Source organism: Elephas maximus, chromosome 25, assembly GCF_024166365.1.
Source record: "Elephas maximus indicus isolate mEleMax1 chromosome 25, mEleMax1 primary haplotype, whole genome shotgun sequence".
Lineage (NCBI taxonomy): Eukaryota > Metazoa > Chordata > Mammalia > Proboscidea > Elephantidae > Elephas > Elephas maximus.
In genome coordinates, this window is record NC_064843.1 from 11680739 (window position 1) to 11701042 (window position 20304).

General features: G+C 46.7%; 1 protein-coding gene across 3 annotated transcripts; it reads right to left on the reverse strand.

Moving 5' to 3' along the window:
• Positions 1–447: 447 nt before the first annotated feature.
• PCK1 (phosphoenolpyruvate carboxykinase 1) lies at positions 448–19891 on the reverse strand. Of its 3 annotated transcripts, none has more exons than XM_049869619.1 (10): positions 19809–19891; positions 6225–6489; positions 5379–5560; positions 4711–4914; positions 4387–4574; positions 3472–3634; positions 2414–2638; positions 2188–2319; positions 1473–1568; positions 448–1289 (listed from the first exon to the last, which is right to left on the reverse strand). In XM_049869619.1, the coding sequence occupies exons 2-10, from the start codon at positions 6446–6448 to the stop codon at positions 835–837; spliced, it is 1869 nt and encodes a 622-aa protein (XP_049725576.1). In that variant the 5' UTR covers positions 6449–6489; positions 19809–19891; the 3' UTR covers positions 448–834. The 3 variants fall into 3 exon arrangements, with proteins under 3 accessions (XP_049725576.1, XP_049725575.1, XP_049725578.1); XM_049869618.1 differs by lacking the exon at positions 19809–19891 and adding an exon at positions 6663–6742; XM_049869621.1 differs by lacking the exons at positions 4711–4914; positions 19809–19891 and adding an exon at positions 6663–6742.
• Positions 19892–20304: the final 413 nt, after the last annotated feature.

Sequence of the window (20304 nt, forward strand, 5' to 3'; positions counted from 1 at the left end):
TCATGGCGTCGCCAGAAGCCAGGGTCGGACTCAATGGCAGCTAACAAGAAAAACTCCAAATGTGTCTCTAGGGGGCCTCCGTATTCTCATTCTCTCTGCTCAGGCCTTGGCCATTCAACTCACCTCCTCTTCGAGCGTGACCCTAAACACCCCCTGTTTTTGGGGGGTTGGAATTTGGATCATAAGTTGCTTAATCAGAAAGATCTATCTTCTAGGTGGTTTGAAAAAGCAAAGGAAATCCACCTTTTCTATAAAAGTTTATTTTGTGATTTTTACAAGAAGTGGTAAGGGGAAGAAAATTTGAATTATGTAAAGGTAAGGAACAATGGTATATAAAAATAATTTAAACACATGTATTAGTCATAAGGCAACATTTCTTTCTAGCAACAACTAGTAGGTAATCTTTCCCAAGATTTGTCCAAAGATATAAAATATATTTTAGATAACAGTACTTACACACACACACACACACACGCGCGCGCATATATACAGCTCAAGTATTTTTTGTGTGTGTGCATTCCAGCTAACTGAGATAGCTAAAGTGAAAGACAAAAAAAAGCGTAAATGCCTGAGTGTCCTCAGGGTTAAACAGAATGTGCACTGGATAATGGATACTGGAGACATGCTAGGATTCTCCCTCCCAATCACACGGGTTACTAGCTGGTACTCTATGACTCCTATCTGAAAAATTAAAGTGTGCCTTTGGGATCTGCTCATCAGTGTGGTCATTATCATGTTGCTGGTGGGGTCCACTCTGGCCCACCTTCTTTTGCTTCTGTGCATCTTATGGATTGGAAAGGGGATGATTTTGAAGGCTAAGCTCTCAGGTTCTGGTTACATCAGGCTGATCCTTTGCTTCAGGGCTAGGACCTCTCTCTCGATTTCATAGGGGAGGTCGGCATTGACTTGCTCCTCCAGATACTTCTGGATGTCTTCCACCTCCTTCTCCCAGAACTCCTTGGAGATATGGAACAGCTCCTTCACGTTGATGCTGCCCAAGCCTTTCAGATTCAAGGCATCCTCCGCGGGGATGTAGCCAATGGGTGTGAGCTTGGCGCTGTCTTCCCCATTTATCCGCTTGAACATCCACTCCAGGACCCTGGAGTTCTCTCCAAAGCCAGGCCAGAGGAATCTGCCTTCCTTGTCTTTCCGGAACCAGTTGACATGGAAGATCTTGGGCAGCTTGGCTGCTGGACGCTGGGCCATGCTGAGCCAGTGGGCCAGGTATTTGCCGAAATTGTAGCCAAAGAAGGGTCTCATGGCAAAAGGGTCATGCATGATGACTTTGCCTATTAAACAGAGAGGGGGCTCCATTGGTAAATGGCACTCTCAATGGGCAAGACTGGCTACCATTTATCATTGAGATCAGCATGCTTGGTTCTCTCTCGCTTCTTCTCTCTCTCTCTCCATGTACACACACACAGAGCACTAATCACCCTCCTTTGTGTTTTTAAACCTTGACTTTGATTTACCTTTGTGCTCAGCAGCCGCTGTGGCCTCTGACCTCATGGCTGCCCCCACAAATACTCCATGCTGCCAGTTGAGAGCTTCATAGACTAGAGGGACACCTTTAGCAGGAAAATAAAGAAATCTTTCTTAAAGGCTTTGACTCTTGGGCTAAAAATGTCACCTTACAAATTGGAAGCATGCAGCAAAACAGAATCTTTCTAATTTAGCTACTTTTGCATTCACAGAGCTAAAGCACAAAAAACTGCTAACTCGAAATTACACTGCCAGGACCACTCCGGGAAAATAAATTTGGGCAAAGCTACATTAGATCAAAGATCTAGATAGGTTCAAGGTGACCAGGAGCGTTGGTTCTACATTGGAGCTTGGCAATTATCCCGGGATTTTGAAAGGAAGCTCCTGATCTCTGGGACCCTCTGTCAAGGCCATGGAGGCCCTAGGTGGTACAAATGGTTAACGTGCTTGGCTGCTAACTGAAAGGCTGGAGGTTCGAGTTCACCCAGAAGTGCCTCAAAAGAAAGACCTGGCGATCTACCGCCAAACGATCAGCTCTTGGAAACCTGTGCAGCACAGTTCTGCTCCGACACACGTGGGGTCGCCAGGAGTTGCAGTCAACTTGACAGCAAGTGGTTTTAACAAGTCACGGAAAGGGAGAGATTTTACCACGTCCTTCTGCAGCCAGCCCTCTCACAACCCAGCCTGAGTGAAGGGGAGCCTCACCAGTAGGTCTGCGGCCCCCAAAGATGATGCCCGAGATGGGCACGCCTTCCGGAGACTCCCAGGCGGGGTCGATGATGGGGCACTGGCTGGCAGGGGTGCAGAACCTCGAGTTGGGGTGGGCGCAGGGTTCCCCTAGAACATAAGAGAGCAAGAGGCTGCTCAGTGGTTGGCTGAAGAGATGGCGCCCACCTCGGCCAGAAGCACCACGTCCTCCGAGGGGGCTTACCATCCTCCGGGCTCCACTCCTTGTTCTTCCAGGAAGTGAGCGTGACGCCAGGGGCCAAAGGCTCGTCAATACCTTCCCAGTATACACCCCCGTCACTGGTTTCAGCCACGTTGGTGAAGATTGTATTCTTCTGGATAGTCTTGATGGCATTGGGGTTTGTCTTCACAGAGGTCCCAGGAGCAACACCAAAAAAGCCATTTTCTGGGTTGATAGCCCTTAAGTTACCTGGAGAAGTTTAGATCCGAGAAGAAGTGAGTGCTAAAGAAAGTATACCATTTATACTCATATCTTGCTGGGCTAATTTGTGTACCAAGTCCTCAGCTCTTTTTTTTTTTTTTTTCCTTCCTCCCTAGAAAATGCAACCCTGGTGGTGCAGTGGCTAAGAACATAGCTGCTAGCCAAAAGGTCAGCAGTTCGAATCCACCAGCTGCTCCTTGGAAACCCTATGGGGGCAGTTCTACTCTGCATTACAGGGTCACTATGAGTCGGAATCACCTTGATGGTAACAGATTCCTAGAATATGCACTGATCTTTTTCCATCAAAGCATTTTATTAAACTGTGAGGCTTTTACAACTCTTTCTCCTCATTAATTTTCCACCAATACTATTTTAACAAATTTGTGTATGTAAACAAACAGCAACATATGGCTCCATTTCCATCCAGATGTGATATTAAATGAAAGAATGTTTACAGAATATGTATTCCTAAAGCTATGCATAGTCTGAAATAACTGAATTAAAAATCCAAATACTGTGGATTTAGAAGAGTTTGGTGTGCCTTGAAGGTCAAAAATTCACCCAGGTCCAATTTTTACCAATGGTAAAAAACCTGTTGCTGTCGAGTTGATTCTGACTCACAGCAACCCTACAGGACAGGACAGAACTGTCCCACAGGGTTTCCAAGGCTGTAACCTTTACAGGAGCAGACTGCCACATCTTTCTCCCATCGAGCAGCCTCTTGGGTTCGAACCACGAACCTTTTGGTTAGCAGCTGAGCTCTTAACCGCTACATCACCAGAGCTCCTTTTACCAATGGTAGCCAAGTCTAAAAGAGTTACCTTGTTGGTCAAATTTCATCCAGGCGATGTCATCCCCGACACACTCCACTTTCCACCCCGGGAGCGTGGGGTTCATCATGGCCAGGTTGGTCTTCCCGCAGGCACTGGGAAATGCTGCTGCAAAGTACTTCTTCTCACCCTCAGGGTTGGTGATGCCCAGGATCTGTTGGAGATCCAATTCTCAGTAAGATCTTTGCACATTTCTCCCCCAGTGGTTAGGACTTCAGGTGCGAATGTGCCTGACCCAAACCCAAACCAGTTGCCGTAGAGTGGATTCTGAGTCACGGCAACCCCACGGGCCTGGAAGCCCTGAGAACATAGCTTCTCAAATCTTTTTCACCAATCTATACAACTATTTATGGTGTTTTTTTTTTTAACTTTACCATATATCGTGGACCTCTTTCCATATCTATATATATATATGGATCTGTTTAATTCCTGTTATTGACTGCATAGTATTCCATTGTATGAAGGTACCATAATATATTTAATAAAAATCTCCCACTGATGTACAAAACGAAAAAGGTCTACTTCAGGCGTCAGTACCAAGTAACATTTACAAAGTAATGAATTCCAAAGGAATTCCCACTATCTTTGGGGTCCCCCAAGAGGGGGTGGACAAGTGGATTGAACCTATTGATGGAATTTTCCAACCTCTCCTTGAACCTACACACGGAGAGGGCGCATTGGGTCATGCCTGATGAGAACTGTCATGTCATAGGCCTGGGTGCATTTAAGACTCCTCATCCTTGAGCCCAGGTGGTGCAGTGGTTAAGAGCCCAGCTGCTAACCAGAAGGTCAGTAGTTTGAATCCATCATCCACTCCTTGGAAACTCTATGGGTAAGTTCTACTCTGTCCTGTAGGGTTGCCGTGAGTCAGAATCAACTTGATGGCAACAGGTTTTATGCTCTTACCAGCATGTGCTCTGCCAGCCAGCCTTCCTCCTTGGCCAGCCGGCTTGCCATCCTCAGAGCAAAGCACTTCTTCCCCAGGAGCGAGTTCCCGCCATAGCCGCTCCCAAAGGAGATGATCTCTCTGCGGTCGGGCACGTGGGCTATGAGAGTCAGCTCCGGGTTGCAGGCCCAGCTGTTGACCAAAGGCCCTGAAACGAGGACATGTCCCCCATCAGCATACCATGTCCCTGCTTGGGGGTCCCCGGAACATGGACAGCAGGTCCCTGAGCTAAAGGCCACCTTGCTTGGTAACTTGAACTTTCCACTTTGAAATAGAAAGCTTACTTTTCAAAGGCAAAGGGCAGCCGACAGAGTGCAGGCACTTGACAAACTCCCCGTCACCCAGCGCCTCCAGGACTGAGGTGCCCATGCGAGTCATGATCCGCATGCTGGCCACCACGTAGGGCGAGTCCGTCAGCTCGACGCCGATCTTGGACAGAGGCGAGCCCAGCGGCCCCATGCTGAACGGGATGACATACAGCGTGCGACCTGGGGACCGGGTCAGTGGGGACTGGTGAGAAGGGGGACCCAGTTACAGCATCACACCCTGCCTACCACTATCCCCCACATACAGAAGAGTCCACTAGAAAGTGAACAGCATGCAAAAGTGAAAGCGTTTTCATTCACGTACAATGGGCTCCACCACGTTCTTTTAAGTCCATGTGCAAAGACAGTCCATAAAACCAGAACAGATGTGCATTTGAATACATTGCTGATTTCACATACGGAATCTAAAGACACCCGAGGCTACAAGAGTTCTATTACTGTCTAGAGTCACCAGTTGCCATCAGTCACTTCCGACTCATGGCAACCCCATTTGTGTCAGAGTAGAACTGTGCTCCCTAGGGTTTTCAGTGGCTGGTATTTTGGAAATAGCCAGAATTGCCATTTTAAGATAGCCATAACAATGAGAGGTTTGCGGACATTGCCCAATTGAATAATGTTCTGCTCACCTTTCATGCACCCCGGGAACCTGGCGCTGAATGCTTTCTCAAAGTCCTCCTCTGACATCCAGCGGCCCAGCTGGCTCAGGCCAGTTTTGGGGATGGGTACTGTGTCTCTTTGCTCGTGGGTGATGATGACGGTCTTGCTTTCAATCCGGGCCACATCCCTGGGGTCAGTGAGAGCCAGCCAGCTGCAAACATCAAAAACATACGGGTTAGGAAGGAAGGTGAAGGGCTGTCCACCTGCGCTGCGCCTCTGAGCAGGACTCCTTCCACCAAGCATTGTTTGGGAATGGACCAGTCTCACTCATGCTTGTCTTCTTTGCCATGCCTAGCGGCCTGCTGAGCACACTGAAGATGCTCAGTAGGTGTGAGCAGCCAGACCAGCCAGGACATGGCCCATGGACATTTACTTGACTGGGAGTTAGTCTTTTAGGACAAAGATTGCCTTTCTTTCATTGCAATCAGTGATGTAGTCAGCAAAGAGCTTTCGTTTTGTTTCATCTTGTCTTATTGTGCCTGACTGTTATTCCCACACTCAAGACGTGACATACTTTGGTCAATTATTAGGGCCCTGTCTGCAGGAGGGAAGAGGCTCAAAAACACAAGACAAAACATGACAGGGTTATTTTTATTTATTTTTTTTGCAAAGAGCTTTTGCACACGCCATCTCATGTAAGGCTTGGGCTGCCCCACCAACGCCATGAAAGTCAAGCCTCCGGGATTCTGAACCATTGCTTGAAGTTATTCGAGAGTCTACTGCCCACAACCAGGTCTTCAGTCAACTCTCTCCTGATACCGAGGGGATGGTGGGGAAGGCATGAGCCAGCGGCCGGGAGCTGTGCGCACACTTACCAGTTGTCATACTTCTTGAGCCTCTTGATCACGCCCTCCCCCTCCATGCACTCCAGAAGCCGCTGGTTCTCCTCCTCAGAGCCATCACAGATGTGAATGTGGTCTGGCTGGCACAGCGTGGTGCTGCTCTCCACAAACTCTCTCACTGCCGATGGCAGGCTGTCCAGGGTACCCTGGACGACTTTGGCAGAGAAGTTCAGGCCGTTTTGCAGCTGAGGAGGCATTTCTGCAGATGTGGGCTCACAGGCACGAACGCAGAGGTCTCCTGGAACAAAAACACAGGCTCCTGAACCAAACACCCAAAGACACCGTCATGCACACCTCATGTGCTTTGTTTGGGTTCCACAGCACCAGACCGCTCTCGTGCTAAGAAGAGAGAAAAAGAGTTTGTGTCGTCTTTGCAATTTTTAGAAATGTAAATATAAAGGCCCTACTTACTTTTCTCCCCTTGGGATGATCTCAATCAGAGATTCAGGGTTCCTTCTGGGTTCTCCCTGCTGCTGAGGGTGTGTTCCCAGTGGGAAGGCCATGCCTGGCAGCAGGACCTCCTGGCTTTAAATACTATTGAGGAAGAAGGCCCTGCCCCTTGGCTGGGCCCAAGGAGGCTCGCCTCTTACGTCAGGGGGCAGTTCTTTGGATCCCAGCCACTGACGGTCATGCTTTGAATCAAAAAATCTTGGATCAGCTCACCACGATAAATCCCAGGGAGATAATCATTGAACAGAAACTTGTCCATGAATGCAGGTGACCTCTGGCCCCTGGACCTACCAACCTAGTAAGTTCTTACACAACTTTTGATTGACTAAACTTTGGCTCAGTGCGCTGCTGATGCAAAACACAGGACCCTTCCCCCATGGGGTAGGTGGGATCGAGGACCACCCTGGCCCTAGCCCCTTCTGGGCTTCAAGGGTTGTTGTATGTGCCGACAGCTGCTGGTTGACAAAACACCACAGACATGAGGTGTCACCCCACAGCCAAAGGCTCATACGTAGAAGGCACCCTAATGTGGGACAGCGGGTGGCTTATTGGCAAAGATGGGCAGCATCAGGTCCAACTGGGGGCAAATAACTTCATCAAGTGTTTACTGTGGGCAGCAGAGGGACTCAGGCAAGCTGGGCTCTGAGTACCCCATCACACTGCCCCTCATGAGCTACCATTGCCATTTCTGGAACCTTCCATGTGTTCTCCAGTGGTTGGGTCTGGGTGCTGCTTTTCCTGGAGCTAATTAGATACTTTTCACCAGGCTTGCAAGTCTAAGAGTTTGGGGATGGAAGGAGGCTTGTCGGTTTTGCTAGATTACACCTGAACAGTGGGACCTTTATCACAGCCGCAAAGAATCTGCTTTGCAAACCGAGAGAACTTCGGTCTGGTTTAATGAGCTATGGAAGCTGCTCCCTGGAGTTTAGAGAGCACTGGGTGAGAAGTCCGGGGGGAGGACCCAACTCAGCCGCCCACAGCGAGTCAAACAGCTCAGGGGGGCCCTAGGCCTCAGGTGAGGTCAGGTCCGGACTTTCCCTTCTCCCCGTGGGCGTAGGATGGCCAGCTGAGACAGTTCCTAAGGAACCGTGGTAAATGCAAGGTGCTGCGAATGACAGTCTCAGCCCAGGAGCACAGGGAGGACCAGGCGCAGGGCTGTGTTAGCACGCCTGCATCACCAACGTCCACTCAAACCAGCAGCGCATCGCTGTGTGTCACTTACTCAGACTTAACCAACTGGGTCTTCCATTGCAAATACAATATGGGGCACTTTTATTTAGTTTGGAATGATTTCCCGTGGGGGAAAATAAGTTGTTGTCCAGCTGACTCATGGTGATTCCCTGGGTGTCGGAGTAGAACTGTGCTTCAGAGGGTTTTCTTTTATTTTTTTATATTTTATTTTTGTTGTTGTTGAGAATATACACAGCAGAACATGTACCAATTCAATAATTTCTTTTTTTAAATGAAGGTTTACAGAGCAAACAAGTTTCTCATTGAACAGTTAGTACATATATTGTTTTATGACATTGGTTAACAACCCCACGACATGTCAGTGCTCTCCCTTCTCAACTCTGGGTTCCCTATTACCAGCTTTCCTGTCCCCTCCTGCCTTCTAGTCCTTGCCCCTGGTCTAGTGTGCCCTTTTAGTCTTATTTTGTTTTGTGGGCCTGTCCAATCTTTGACTGAAGAGTGAACCTCAGAAGTGACTTCATTACTGAGCTGAAAGCGTGTCCGGGGGCCATACTCTCAAGGTTTCTTCAGTCTCTGTCAGGCCAGCAAGTCTAGTCTTTCTTTTTTGAGTTAGAATTTTGTTTACATTTTTCTCCAGCTCTGTCCAGGACACTCTATCGTGATCCCTGTCAGAGTAGTCAGTGGTGCTAGCCGGGCACCATCTAGTTGTACTGGGCTCAGTCTGCTGGAGGCAGTGGTAGCTGTGGTCCATTAGTCCTTTGGACTAATCTTTCCCTTGTATCTTAGTGTCCTTCATTGTTCTTTGCTCCCAAAGGAGTGAGACCAGTGGAGTATCCTAGATGGCCACTTACAGGCTTTTAAGACCCCAGATACTATTCACCAAAGTAGAATGTAGAACATATTCTTTATAAACTATGTTATGTCAATTGAACTAGATGTTCCCCGAGATCATGGTCCCCACAGCCCTCGGCCCAGCAATTCAGTCCCTCAGGGAGTTTGGATGTGTCTATGGAGCTTCCACCACCTTACCTTGTACAGGTCAATTCAATAATTTCTACCTGTACAATTCAGTGACATTACTTACACTCTTCAAGTTGTGCAATCATTCTCACACTCCTTTTCTGAGTTGTTCGTCCCCTATTAATATAAACTCGCTGACCTCTAAGGTTCCTATTTAACCTTTCAAGTGGCTGTTGTCAATTTGATTCCATATACATAGTTCTTAAAAGAGTACAATGGTCAAGGCAGATGCTCCTCACTAGCTAAGCTAACTTATTGTTTGGTTTAAAGAAGACTTCAGGGAATATTTTTGGTTTGAGGTTTAGGTTTAAAGATTATCTCAGAGCAGTAGTTTCAGGGGTTCCTCCAGCCTCCATGGCTCCAGAAAGTCTGGATTCCATGAAAATTTGAAATTCCATACTGTATTTTCCCCCTTTTGATCAGAATTTTATAAAATCTTTGATCAAAATGTTTAGTAATGGTAGCTGGGCACCATTTAGTTTCTACAGGGTTTTCTATGGCTAATTTTTCCAAAGTAGATTGCCACACCTTTCTTCCAAGGCACCTCTGAGTGGACTTGAACCATCAACTTTTTGAATAGCAGCCGAGCATATTAATCATTTGCACCACCCAGGAACTCCATTTCCCATTTATAATCTATAACCAGTGGCACTGTTATCCATATGTAAGTTTGGGTTTTGTCCAAATCCAACAACTGCGTAAGACCCAGTTGCTAAGGGGCACTTTCTTAGCATCTGACATCAGTGAAACTACCCATTCAGAGGCAACCATAAATATGCAAAACACACATTTATAGCTGTGTGTTTCATCTCTCCAAACTGGGAGAGATTCCATTTTGCTGATAACAGTGTAATGGGTTGATTTCCTGCAAGAGCACACAGATTGAAAACAAGACCTGAGCTTGTCTGCAGTCCTTAATGTTACCTCTCAATTCAAGGCGTTTATATGCTGAATCTTGTGGGAGAGAAACACCTAGGTCAAGTTAAAATATAGCAACAGAGAATCACCATTGTCTTTGTCTCAGGCTGGGTTCTCTATAGAAGAAAAACCAGTGAAGCATATATATATGCATATATCTATTTTTATAGAGACAGATTTGTCTCAAGGAAATGGCTCATGCAGCTGTAGAGGCTGGCAAGTCCCAAGTTGTGAGTCAGGTGTCAGGCTGGAGGCTTCTTCTGACTCACACAGCTGGTGGGGGCTGAAAGCCAAAGATCAGCAGGTCAGACAGCAGGCTGCTGGGTCACCAGCTGCAGAGTCCAACAAATCCCAAGATCAACAAGCAATATGGTAGGCACTGGCTCAAGTCACAAGAACTGGAGGTCAGATGGTGATGAGCTGGATGCAGGATCCAGAGCAAGCAAAACCAGCAAGTTTTGCCAGAACATCCATATATATTGGATGCAGGCCACACCCCTGAGGAAATTCCCCTTACAACTGATTGGCTGATCACATCAGATCACATCAGGACTGATGACTACATCGTTACATAACTGCCAACCAAACCACTGAGAATCATGGCTCAGCTAAACTGACACACAACGTTAACCATCACAGCCCTCCATCCAGCCATCTAACTACTTACACTCCCAGTGCAGAACCATGGCGTTCTTCTTCTGCAACTGTCCCGTGTCAAAAATGCTAAAAAGCAAATATTGCTGCGAATCCACCTGAAAGCACAGAGTTCCCTGGAAAAAGCAAATGATACCAGTGGAAGCTGGGGTCTGGGACACATAGGCAAAAGTATAGCCGAAGCTCCCGTGTCCCTCAGTTAAAATTGCAACCTGAGGCCCCAATTTCCTGTGCCCTGGGAAGCTCCCTGACCCAAACAGGGACTCATTGAGCAACATCTTCAAGGAGCTGAGCCAAGCAGCGTGTCTTCTCCATGGGACCACCAACTTGGTTGACTGTGCTGAACTAGCCAAACTGGCAGCCTACTTGTGAAGTCCCCAGTTGACCCCAGGCAGACCCCTGGTGGGTTTTCTCTGTGCATTGGGTGGGGGGTGGAGCTGGCTATAGCAGCTGGCTTATACAGCCAATACCTTTGTCTTTCCTGGGGCAAATGCCAGAGGGACCCCCCCACACCCCGCCCGTAGCTTTTCAAGAGCTACTTGAGTGTATATTTTCTTAGCTCCAAGAAAGCTCTTCTTTTTTGAAACTTAGAAAAAGTTGAGCCTGGAGGCAACACTGTTTTGGGGAAAGAAGGAGAAAGGAAGACCTGACACTGCAAACATAGTTTCAAACCTAACCCTACCTCCTTCCTGAGGTTCCATACACACGTTGTCGTTGTTGATCTCTTTTATTATTGATCTCTATTATTGAACTCCATTATTGATCTCTATTATTGATCTCTTTTCACTCCTCCTACGTGTGTACCAAGGGGCAGTGGTGGTTCAGTGGTAGAACTCCTGCTTTCCATATGGGAGACCCTGGTTCGATTCCCAGCCAATGCACTTCACGCACAGCCATCACCTGGTTGTCAGTGGACACTTACGTGTTGCTAGGATGCTGAATAGGTTTCATTGGAGCTTCCAGACTAAGGCAAATTAGGAAGAAAGGCCTGGCAATCTACTTCTGAAATTCAGCCAAAAAAAAAACCCTATGGATCACAACGGTGCATGGGGTCACCAGGAATCGGGTGGGGGACCGACTCAACAGCAGCTAACAAAAACAACATGTCTACACCAGCTTTATCCTTCCTTGATATAAGATAATCAAACAGGTTGAAAAAGGGAAGTTTTGAGTACAATTTGCTGAACTCTCACTTTCTCTAGGAATCCTCAGCTTAAACATTTATGAACTGACTACTATGCCTACAAAACTGGAGAAAACAGTATTAATAGTATTGGGCTTTCACTGTGTGCCAGGAATGGCATGCCCGACACGATCTTCTCTGAGGTAAGTACTTCTATTATCTTCCCCATTTTATAGGTCAGGAAACTGAGGCTCAAAGCAAGTATGTTCATTCATTCAACCAGTACTGACCAGTACAGTCGTTTCTCTAGAAAGATTCCAAAATCTGAGCCCCTTGACTTTGACTTTCTTTTTCTCTATATACCCCCAACACCTAGTTATCAAGCACATATTGGGCACCTACTGTATACTCAGCTCAGCCAGCTTCACGGACACTCAAAATGGAACCGCACACTTGGGGTTTAATGCTCTGAAGTCACCATCTTGAAATTCTAAGTAATATTATATTTGAATTTGTGTTTTGTAGGAGTCACCGGGTGGTGCAAACAGTTATGCGCTCAGCTGCTAACCAAAAGGTTGGAGGTTCGCGTCCAACCAGAGGCACCTCAGAAGAAAGGTCATTGAAAACCCTATGGAGCACAGTTCTACTCTGACGCACATGGGGTCACCACAGGTTGAAAAAGACTCCACGGTAACTTTTTTTTTTTTTAAGTTGACGGGATGATGGGTCATGCAACTCAGCTCACTGACGGTCCTGCCTTCTGTCACCTCCCCACCTCCTTGGGATGGGTTCCCGGCTGCCCGCCCCCTTGTCCCCCCACCCCCATCCAGGGACCACTGTAGCTTCCTGCCCCCATGGGGCGTGTGAAGACCATCGGGGTTGGGTTTGATCACCCACACTGAGTCACGGGACTGTGAGAGTCTGCCCTCGCCCCTGAGTACCCCATGCCCAACAGAGTGTGGCATCAACTAGCAAATAAAAAGCACCCTGACAGGTCAGAGCGAGACGTGAAGAGAGGAAATGGTTGTTTCCCACTTTGTGATTAGGGGCCCTGCAGATTACGTAGCCATCTGTACAGCCGAGCACTATGCTCTTCAAAAACAACTTCCTCAAGGACTTCAGGTCAGGCTGGAGAGACAACCCAAATGCCAGAACCTTAGATTTTCCATCAGACCTCCGTGAGGGGTCTAATCAAGGGAGACTAGTGTGTAGTCTGCCACCAAGTCAATAGTCCACGCTCCCTAGGAGGGCAGGCACTGGCAGGCCATGGTCAACGGTGGCATGGACATGGCCCAGAGATCAGCAGGGGTGAGATTCCTCCAGCGATGAGCTCTTACTCTGCCCTCAAAGTGGAGGGCGAACATAGCAGCCCAGGGACCCTAGGGGAGTTCCCGGCCCAGGTCCCCTGTGCCCCCACATCGTGGTCTGTTGGTGCACTCTGTGGATCAGCCACTCGTGGAGAAGAAGCCGCAGGCAGGGGTCAGCCTAGTTGTCCACCTGTGTGGCCCAGGGCCTCAGCTGTTCCACCTATGGGCTATCAGGAAGCACTGGGCAGAAGAGAGACAGTGAGCCTGTGCACAGCTTTGTGAAACCCCGTAAGAGATGGAACAGCCAAGAGGCAGCATGAAAGCAAGGGCGCGGCCTACTGGGATTCAAAAGGTGTGACCAGGTGAGGCTGGGGTGGGATGTGGCCGTGTTCCGGGTGAACCATGGACAACAAAGGTGTGAACTTGGGTGGGGCCACAGAGTAGCATGCTGAGAACAGCTGGACTGCAACGTATCTTTGTGTTTCTTGGTTACCTCGAGGCCAATAAAACAAATTCCAAAGACCAGCCATATTAGTGTTTGAGGTCATCTAGAATCAAGACCAGTCGTTTCCAAATTGTGCTCTGAGGGGCTTTAGGGGATTCCCCTGGGCCCCCTCAAAGAAGGGGACAGGAAAAGGCTGAGAGAGAAGTACTCAAAGCCCTCTTCAATATGTCTGGCTTGACCTGCTGTTCATACTAAACAACCAGCTGCAGTTGAGTCAACTCCAACTCACGGCAGCCCCACGCTTATCACAGCAGAACGGGGCTCCGTGGGGTTTTCAGTGGCTGGGTTTTGGGAAGTAGGTCTCCAGGTCTTTCTTCCAAGGTACCCCTGGATGGACTCAAACCTCCGACCTTTCGATCAGCAGCTGAATGCATTAACTCTTTGTTCAACCCAGGGACTCTCACTGTACATATTAGGCCTCTGTATTGGATTATTTGTACAAGGAATTCACAGCTGGAAAAAGTTGGAAATCCACCAATCTTAAACGATTCTTTCATTACAGAGATGAAACAACTAAAGCTTAAAAAAAAAGCTTACAGAGGGCAAATATGCCATTTTACTAGTGAAGGCCCTTAACTGGGAAACCATGACCTCCGACTGATGGGCTGACAGGAATGGGTTCATTCCACCCAGGGGACTGACTTTGAAAATGCCCCTCCACTCAGGAACTTGAATTCATGGGAAGGCCATGGCCCCTACCTGGTGAGGAGAGGAGCAGTGGTTTTTCAGAAGGTAATAGAAACAAAACACACTGTAAACCCTTAGCCTTGGGGCCAAAGGTTTGTGTGCCAGTCAGCCCCAGGTCTCAACTGCCAAGGCTGCCACTAGATCGACACCCCAGTGGATCCACAGTGAAAGTTTCCAAGAGCAGGACAGCTCTGTCCAACTTGCAATGATCCTGCCCCGTGATCCAGGTCGTCCACCTCAGTTGTGTTTGTTAGGGACAAATATTTAGATGTTCTACATTTATGGGGCGATCGCAATGTCTCTGCAATCTAGAGGGTAATTTTATAGAGTTGAATGAGCCAAGTTTCTATTTTGTTGCCATGGGACAATATAACTGAAAGGGTCTTTAAAAGATCATGTAGTCTATGCAGGTCTAATTGCCTCCATGAACACATGAACAACTGCCTCCTTACATGAGACCAGTGGAACTGGATGGTGCCCAGCTACCTACCATGACTGAATGTTTTGATCAAGGAATCAGTAGGTGAATTCTGATCAAAAGGGGAGAAAAATGTAGCCCAGAATTTCAAATTCTTAAAATCCAGACTTACTGGACCTATGGAGACTGGAAAAAAAAAAAAAAAAAACCTGTTGCCGTCGAGTCGATTCTGACTCCTAGTGACCCTATAACACAGAGTAGAACTGCCCCATAGAGGTTCCGAAGAGCACCTGATGGATTTGAACTGCCGACCCTTTGGTTAACAGCTGAGCTCTTAACCACTACACCACCAGAGTTTCCCTGAGACTGGAGGAACCCCCAAATCTATTGCTCTGAGAAAATCTCCAAACCATGAACCAAAATTATCCCCTGAAACTAAACAGTGCCCGGGTACCACCACTGACTGCTCTGACAGGGATCACAATAGAGGGTTGCAGACAGAGCTGGAGAAAAATGTAAAACAAAATTCGAACTCAAAAAGAAAGACCAGACTTGCTGGCCTGACAGAGACTGGAGAAACCCTAAGAGTATGGCCCCCAGACACCCTATCAGCTCAGTAATGAAGGTTCACCCTTCAGCCAAAGATTGGACAGGCGCATAATACAAAATGAGACTAAAGAGGCACACCAGCCCTGGGGCAAGGACTAGAAGGCAGGAGGGGACAGGAAAGCTGATAATAGGGAACCTAAAGATGAGAAGGGAGAGTGTTGCCATGTTGTGGGGTTGTTAACCAATGTCATAAACAATATGTGTACTAACTGTTTAATGAGAAACTAGTTTGTTCTATAAACCTTCATCTACAGTACAATAAAAAATACTCCAACAAGGCTAGCATTAATCCAAAAAACACAAAATAGTAAATGCTGGAGAGGCTGTGGAGAGACTGGAACACTTACATACAGCTGGTAGGAATGTAAAATGGTACTACCACTTTGGAAATTGATTTGGTTCTTCATTAAAAAGCTGGAAATAGAACTACCATATGATCTAGCAATCCCACTCCTTGGAATATATCCTAGAGAAATAAGAACCTTTACACAAACAGATATATGCACACCCATGTTCATAGCTGCACTGTTTAAAATAGCAAAAAGATGGAGGCAACCAAGATGCCCATCAACGGATGAATGGATAAATACACGATGGTATATTCACACAAAGGAATACTACGTATCAATAAAGAACAGTGACGAATCTGTGAAACATTTCATAACATGGAGGAATCTGGAAGGCATTATGCTGAGTGAAATTAGTCAGTTGCAAAAGGGCAAATATGGCATGAGATCACTATTATAAGAACTCAAGAAATAGTTTAAACACAGAAGAAAATATTCTTTGATGGTTACAAGACGGGGGAGGGAGGGAGGGACGGAGGGAGGGAGAGGGGTATCCACACAGTAGACAAGAACTATTTTAGGGGAAGGGAGAGACAACACATAATACAGGAGAAGTCAGCACAACTGGACTAAGCCAAAAGCAGTTTCCTGAATAAACCGAATGTTTTGAAGGTCAGAGTAGTAGCAGCAGGGGTCTGGGGACCATGGTTTCAGGGGACATCTAAGTCAACTGGCATAACAAAATATATTAAGAAAACATTCTGCATCCCACCGGTGAGTGGCGTCTGGGGTCTTAAACGCTAGCACGCGGCCATCTAAGATGCATCAATTGGTCTCAACCCGCCAGGCGCAAAGAAGAATGAAGAACACCAAAGACACAAGGTAATTATGAGCCCAAGAGACAGAAAGGGCCACATAAATCAGAGACTACATCTGCCTGAGACCAGAAGAACTAGATGGCGCCCAGCTACAACCGATGACTGCCCTGACAGGGAACACAACAGAGAATCCCTGATGGAGCAGGAGAGCAGTAGGATGCAGAATTCAAATTCTCGTAAAAATACCAGACTTAATGGTCTGACTGAGACTAGAAGGACCCCAGAGGCCGTGGTCCCCAGACCTTCTGTTAGCCCAAGACAGGAACCATTCCAAAAGCCAACTCTTCAGACAGGGATTGGACTGGATTATAAGACAGAAAATGATACTGGTGAGGAGTGAGCTTCTTGGCTCAAGCAGACACGTGAGACTATGTGGGCCGCTCCTGTCTGGAGGGACATGAGAAGGCAGAGGGGGACAGGAGCTGACTGAATGGACACCGGGAATTTAGGGTGGAGAGCAGGAGCGTGCTGTCTCATTAGGGAGAGAGCAACTAGGAGTACATAGCAAGGTGTATACAAATTATTGTATGAGACGGACTTGATTTGTAAACTTTCACTTAAAGCATAGTAAAAGAAAAAAAAACTACAATAAAAAAATTAAAAAAAAAAAATTATCCCCTGAAGCCATCGTTAAACAACTGTTTAGCTAAACCAGTAAAGAATGTTCACCATGAGAATTTTATTCTTTTAAAGAACTGTCTGTATGAGATCAAACTGTCAACAGTAACGCTAAAGCACAGATAAGAAGCTCAGGGGGTAAGGAGTCTAAGTCAATGGTTGTGGAACAACATGGGTAGAGAGAGCAAGAATGGTGACCCAATGTGGAGAATGTAGTCCATGTCATTGAACTGTATGGGCAGAAACCGATGAATGGATGTACGTTCTCCCGTGTATGTTTTCACCACAATTAATAATAATTAAAAAAAAAGATTACATAGTCCATTTTTTAGTTTGAAGATGTGGGGTCAACTTATTACATCATTAAGGTGTCTTTCCCCTAGAGGGCTGTGGTTTTGTTTGTTTGCTTATGTTTTCCACAATGAAGAAACTGAAATGGATCTAGAGCTAAACCACTTGCCTGAATACAGTTAATAAAAGATGATTTTAGCTGCAAAGCTTTACACTCAAGACATGGTAAATAAATGCCAATATCCAGGTATTAGAACTTTTCAGAGGCCTAATTACCTCCCGTTTCAACCCTTGCTGACCCATGGGAACAGCGGGGCTATAAAATCTTGTTGATTTTCTCAGGAGGTTTCTTCGCCAGGTTTATGAAGTGGCCTGAGAGAGCCGCGGCCTTGGTGAAACGATGACGTTACAGCATCACACCCACTGTAGGTCCACCTGCTTCTGCCTCTGGGAGTGGCTTCGCCCTTTAGCCTTCACCGCCCTCAAGCTGCTGACAATTAGCTGATACAGAGGAGACTGCAACACAGGGCCAAGGCAGGACAATCGCCCTCAAGTTGGGGCACTCAGATTCTAAAATTGCTCTGCTCGCCTCTGGACAGTGGGAAATTACAGAACTCCTCGTCCGTGAAGCCATTTTTTGTTATTTTATCTTACCGTTGTTGTTGAGAATATACACAACAGAACATACACCAATTCAACAATTTCTACGTGTACAATTCAGTGACACTGATTACATTCTTCAAGTTGTGCAACCATTCTCAACCTCCTTTCCCAAATCGTTCCTCCCCGTTAACATAAACTCACCGTCCCCTAAGCTTCCTATCTAACCTTTCGGGTTGCTATTGTCAGTTTGATCCCACATAGTTCTTTAAAAGAACACAATGCTCAAGGCAGACATTCTTCACCAGTTAAGCTAAACTATTGCATGGTTCAAAGAAGACTCGTTGAAGTCATTTTGAGTCTGGTTGCCCGTTATTTACATCTAGAAGCGTCCTGACTGAGCCAGGCCAACCCAGTCCACACCCAACTAAGACTCAGGAGACCTGGGTTGTTTCTGGTCTCTGCCCCTCTAGAGTCCCTGGGTGATACAACGGTTAATGTGCTCGGCTGCTAACTAGAAGGTTGGGGGTTCGAGTTCACCTTGGAAGAAAGACCAGGTGATCTATTTCAAAAAAATTAGCCACTGAAGACCCTACAGAGCACCTTTCTACTCCGACACATGCGGGGTTGCCAGGGGTTGGAGTCGACTCAACAGCAGTTGGTTTTTGGTTTGTTTTCCTTTTTCTTTTCCTTTTTGCCCCTTCTCAAACCTGTCTGGGTCTCACTTTCCTCACCCGGCAAGGGTGGAAGTGGAAGAGATACACTCGAAGGCCCTGTTGTGAGATGCAATTGGTTCCGACTCACAGCCACCCTATGTACAACAGAACCACCAGCTGAGGTACTTGCTGAGGGTACAGGGAATATGGAACGGGTGATGGAAAAAAGTAGTTCTAAATACCAGTTATAACCATGTGGCCAGTTGCAGAAATAAGGACTGTAATTGGTGAGAGTATTTCTTCCTTGTATGTGCACATCAAATATTTGTTTTCTTCACTCATAAAATATAAGATGTAAACGGGGATGGTGTGTTTTTGATTGTACACGTTAGTTGTATCCTGTTAGGAGCACGTATGACTTTGTAACTGTCTTTATTTAGAGATTGTGTATGGTTAAGGAGATATGTACAAGAAACAAGTTGACAAGGGGTGGACTATGATGGTTAAGGTTGTGGGTCAACTCGGCTGAGCCGTGATTCTCAGTTACATAGTGGCAGTTATGTAATGATATAGTCACCTCCATGATGTGAGCTGATATGATCACCAATCAGTTGTAAGGGGAATTTCCTTGGGGGTGTGGCCTGTATCCAATATATGGATGTTTTGGCAAAGCTCGCTGGCTTTTGCTTACTCTGGATCCTACATCCAGCTCGTCACCATCTGAACTCTGCTCTCGGGACTTGAGCCAGCTTCTTGCTGTATTACCTGCCAATTTTGGGGTTTGTCAACCTCTGCAGCCCGTGAGCCAGCAGCCTGCTATCTGACCTGCCAAACTTGAGTTCGTCAGATTCTCCAGCTACGTGAGTCAGGAGAAGCCTCCAGCCTGATGCCTGACCCATGGACTTGGGACTTACCAGCCTGTGTAACTGCATGAGCCATTTCCCTGAGATTTAAAAAAAAAAATTATACATATACATTTCACTGGTTTTACTTCTGTAGAGAACTAAGCCTAACACATCTGGTATGACAAATGTACCACAGTGCAAGAAACTGACAGACGAGTGGTGATCTAAGGCCTACTCAGCTGTAAAGTCATCTCGCTTCATCACTGTACACATTCACTGCTGTGGATTCCAAAGTCCATGATGGCCTTGATTTTGTTTTGGTTTGGTTTTTGTTTCTTTCCCCTTTTATCTGGTTCGGATGACTCTGACATCGTGTTTGCTGTCTCTGTTCTTGCTGGATGCTTGGGAATTCTTTGTTTGGGTGCCACATGCACAGATTATAACGGGTGGTTGAAGGAACAAGCTAAGTAGTTAGGTCCCCAACTACATTCACCACTCACCTGTCAACCTCTCGCACTGTGGTGGCTTGCAGGTTGCTATGATGCTATATGCCACTGGTATTCCAAATACCAGTAGAGTCACCCACAGGGGACAGGTTTCAGCAGAATTTCCAGACTAAGACAGGCTAAGAAGAAAGGTCCTTCCGAAAATCAGCCAGTGAAGACTTTACGGATCACAACAGAACACTGTCCAACATGATGCTGGAAGATGCAAACACACCAACAATCATGAAGAGGGCACAGGACCAGGCAGTGTTTCATTCGCTTATATACAAGGTCTCCGTGATTCGGTGCCAACTCGATGGCCACCAACAACAATAACAACTACGTAAGGCGAAAAGGACAGTTCATCAGTTAAGACCCAACAAAATTAAAAATTCAGATTTGCTGTAATTTTTTACAACCCTGACTTGGTTCTCTCCTTCATTTTGCACGTTGTAATCACAGCATCCTCAGATTTTTTCCAAAACCGCCCATCTTCCACCATTGCCGTTTA

Excerpts from the sequence above, each read along its gene's own strand:
- PCK1 (XM_049869619.1), bottom strand. The coding sequence starts at position 6,448 with ATGCCTCCTCAGCTGCAAAACGGCCTGAACTTCTCTGCCAAAGTCGTC. Across the intron at positions 5,561-6,224 it reads CTCAAGAAGTATGACAACTG|CTGGCTGGCTCTCACTGACC; the intron begins GTAAGTGTGCGC and ends TGATGTTTGCAG. Across the intron at positions 3,635-4,386 it reads GGCTGGCAGAGCACATGCTG|ATCCTGGGCATCACCAACCC; the intron begins GTAAGAGCATAA and ends GATCTCCAACAG.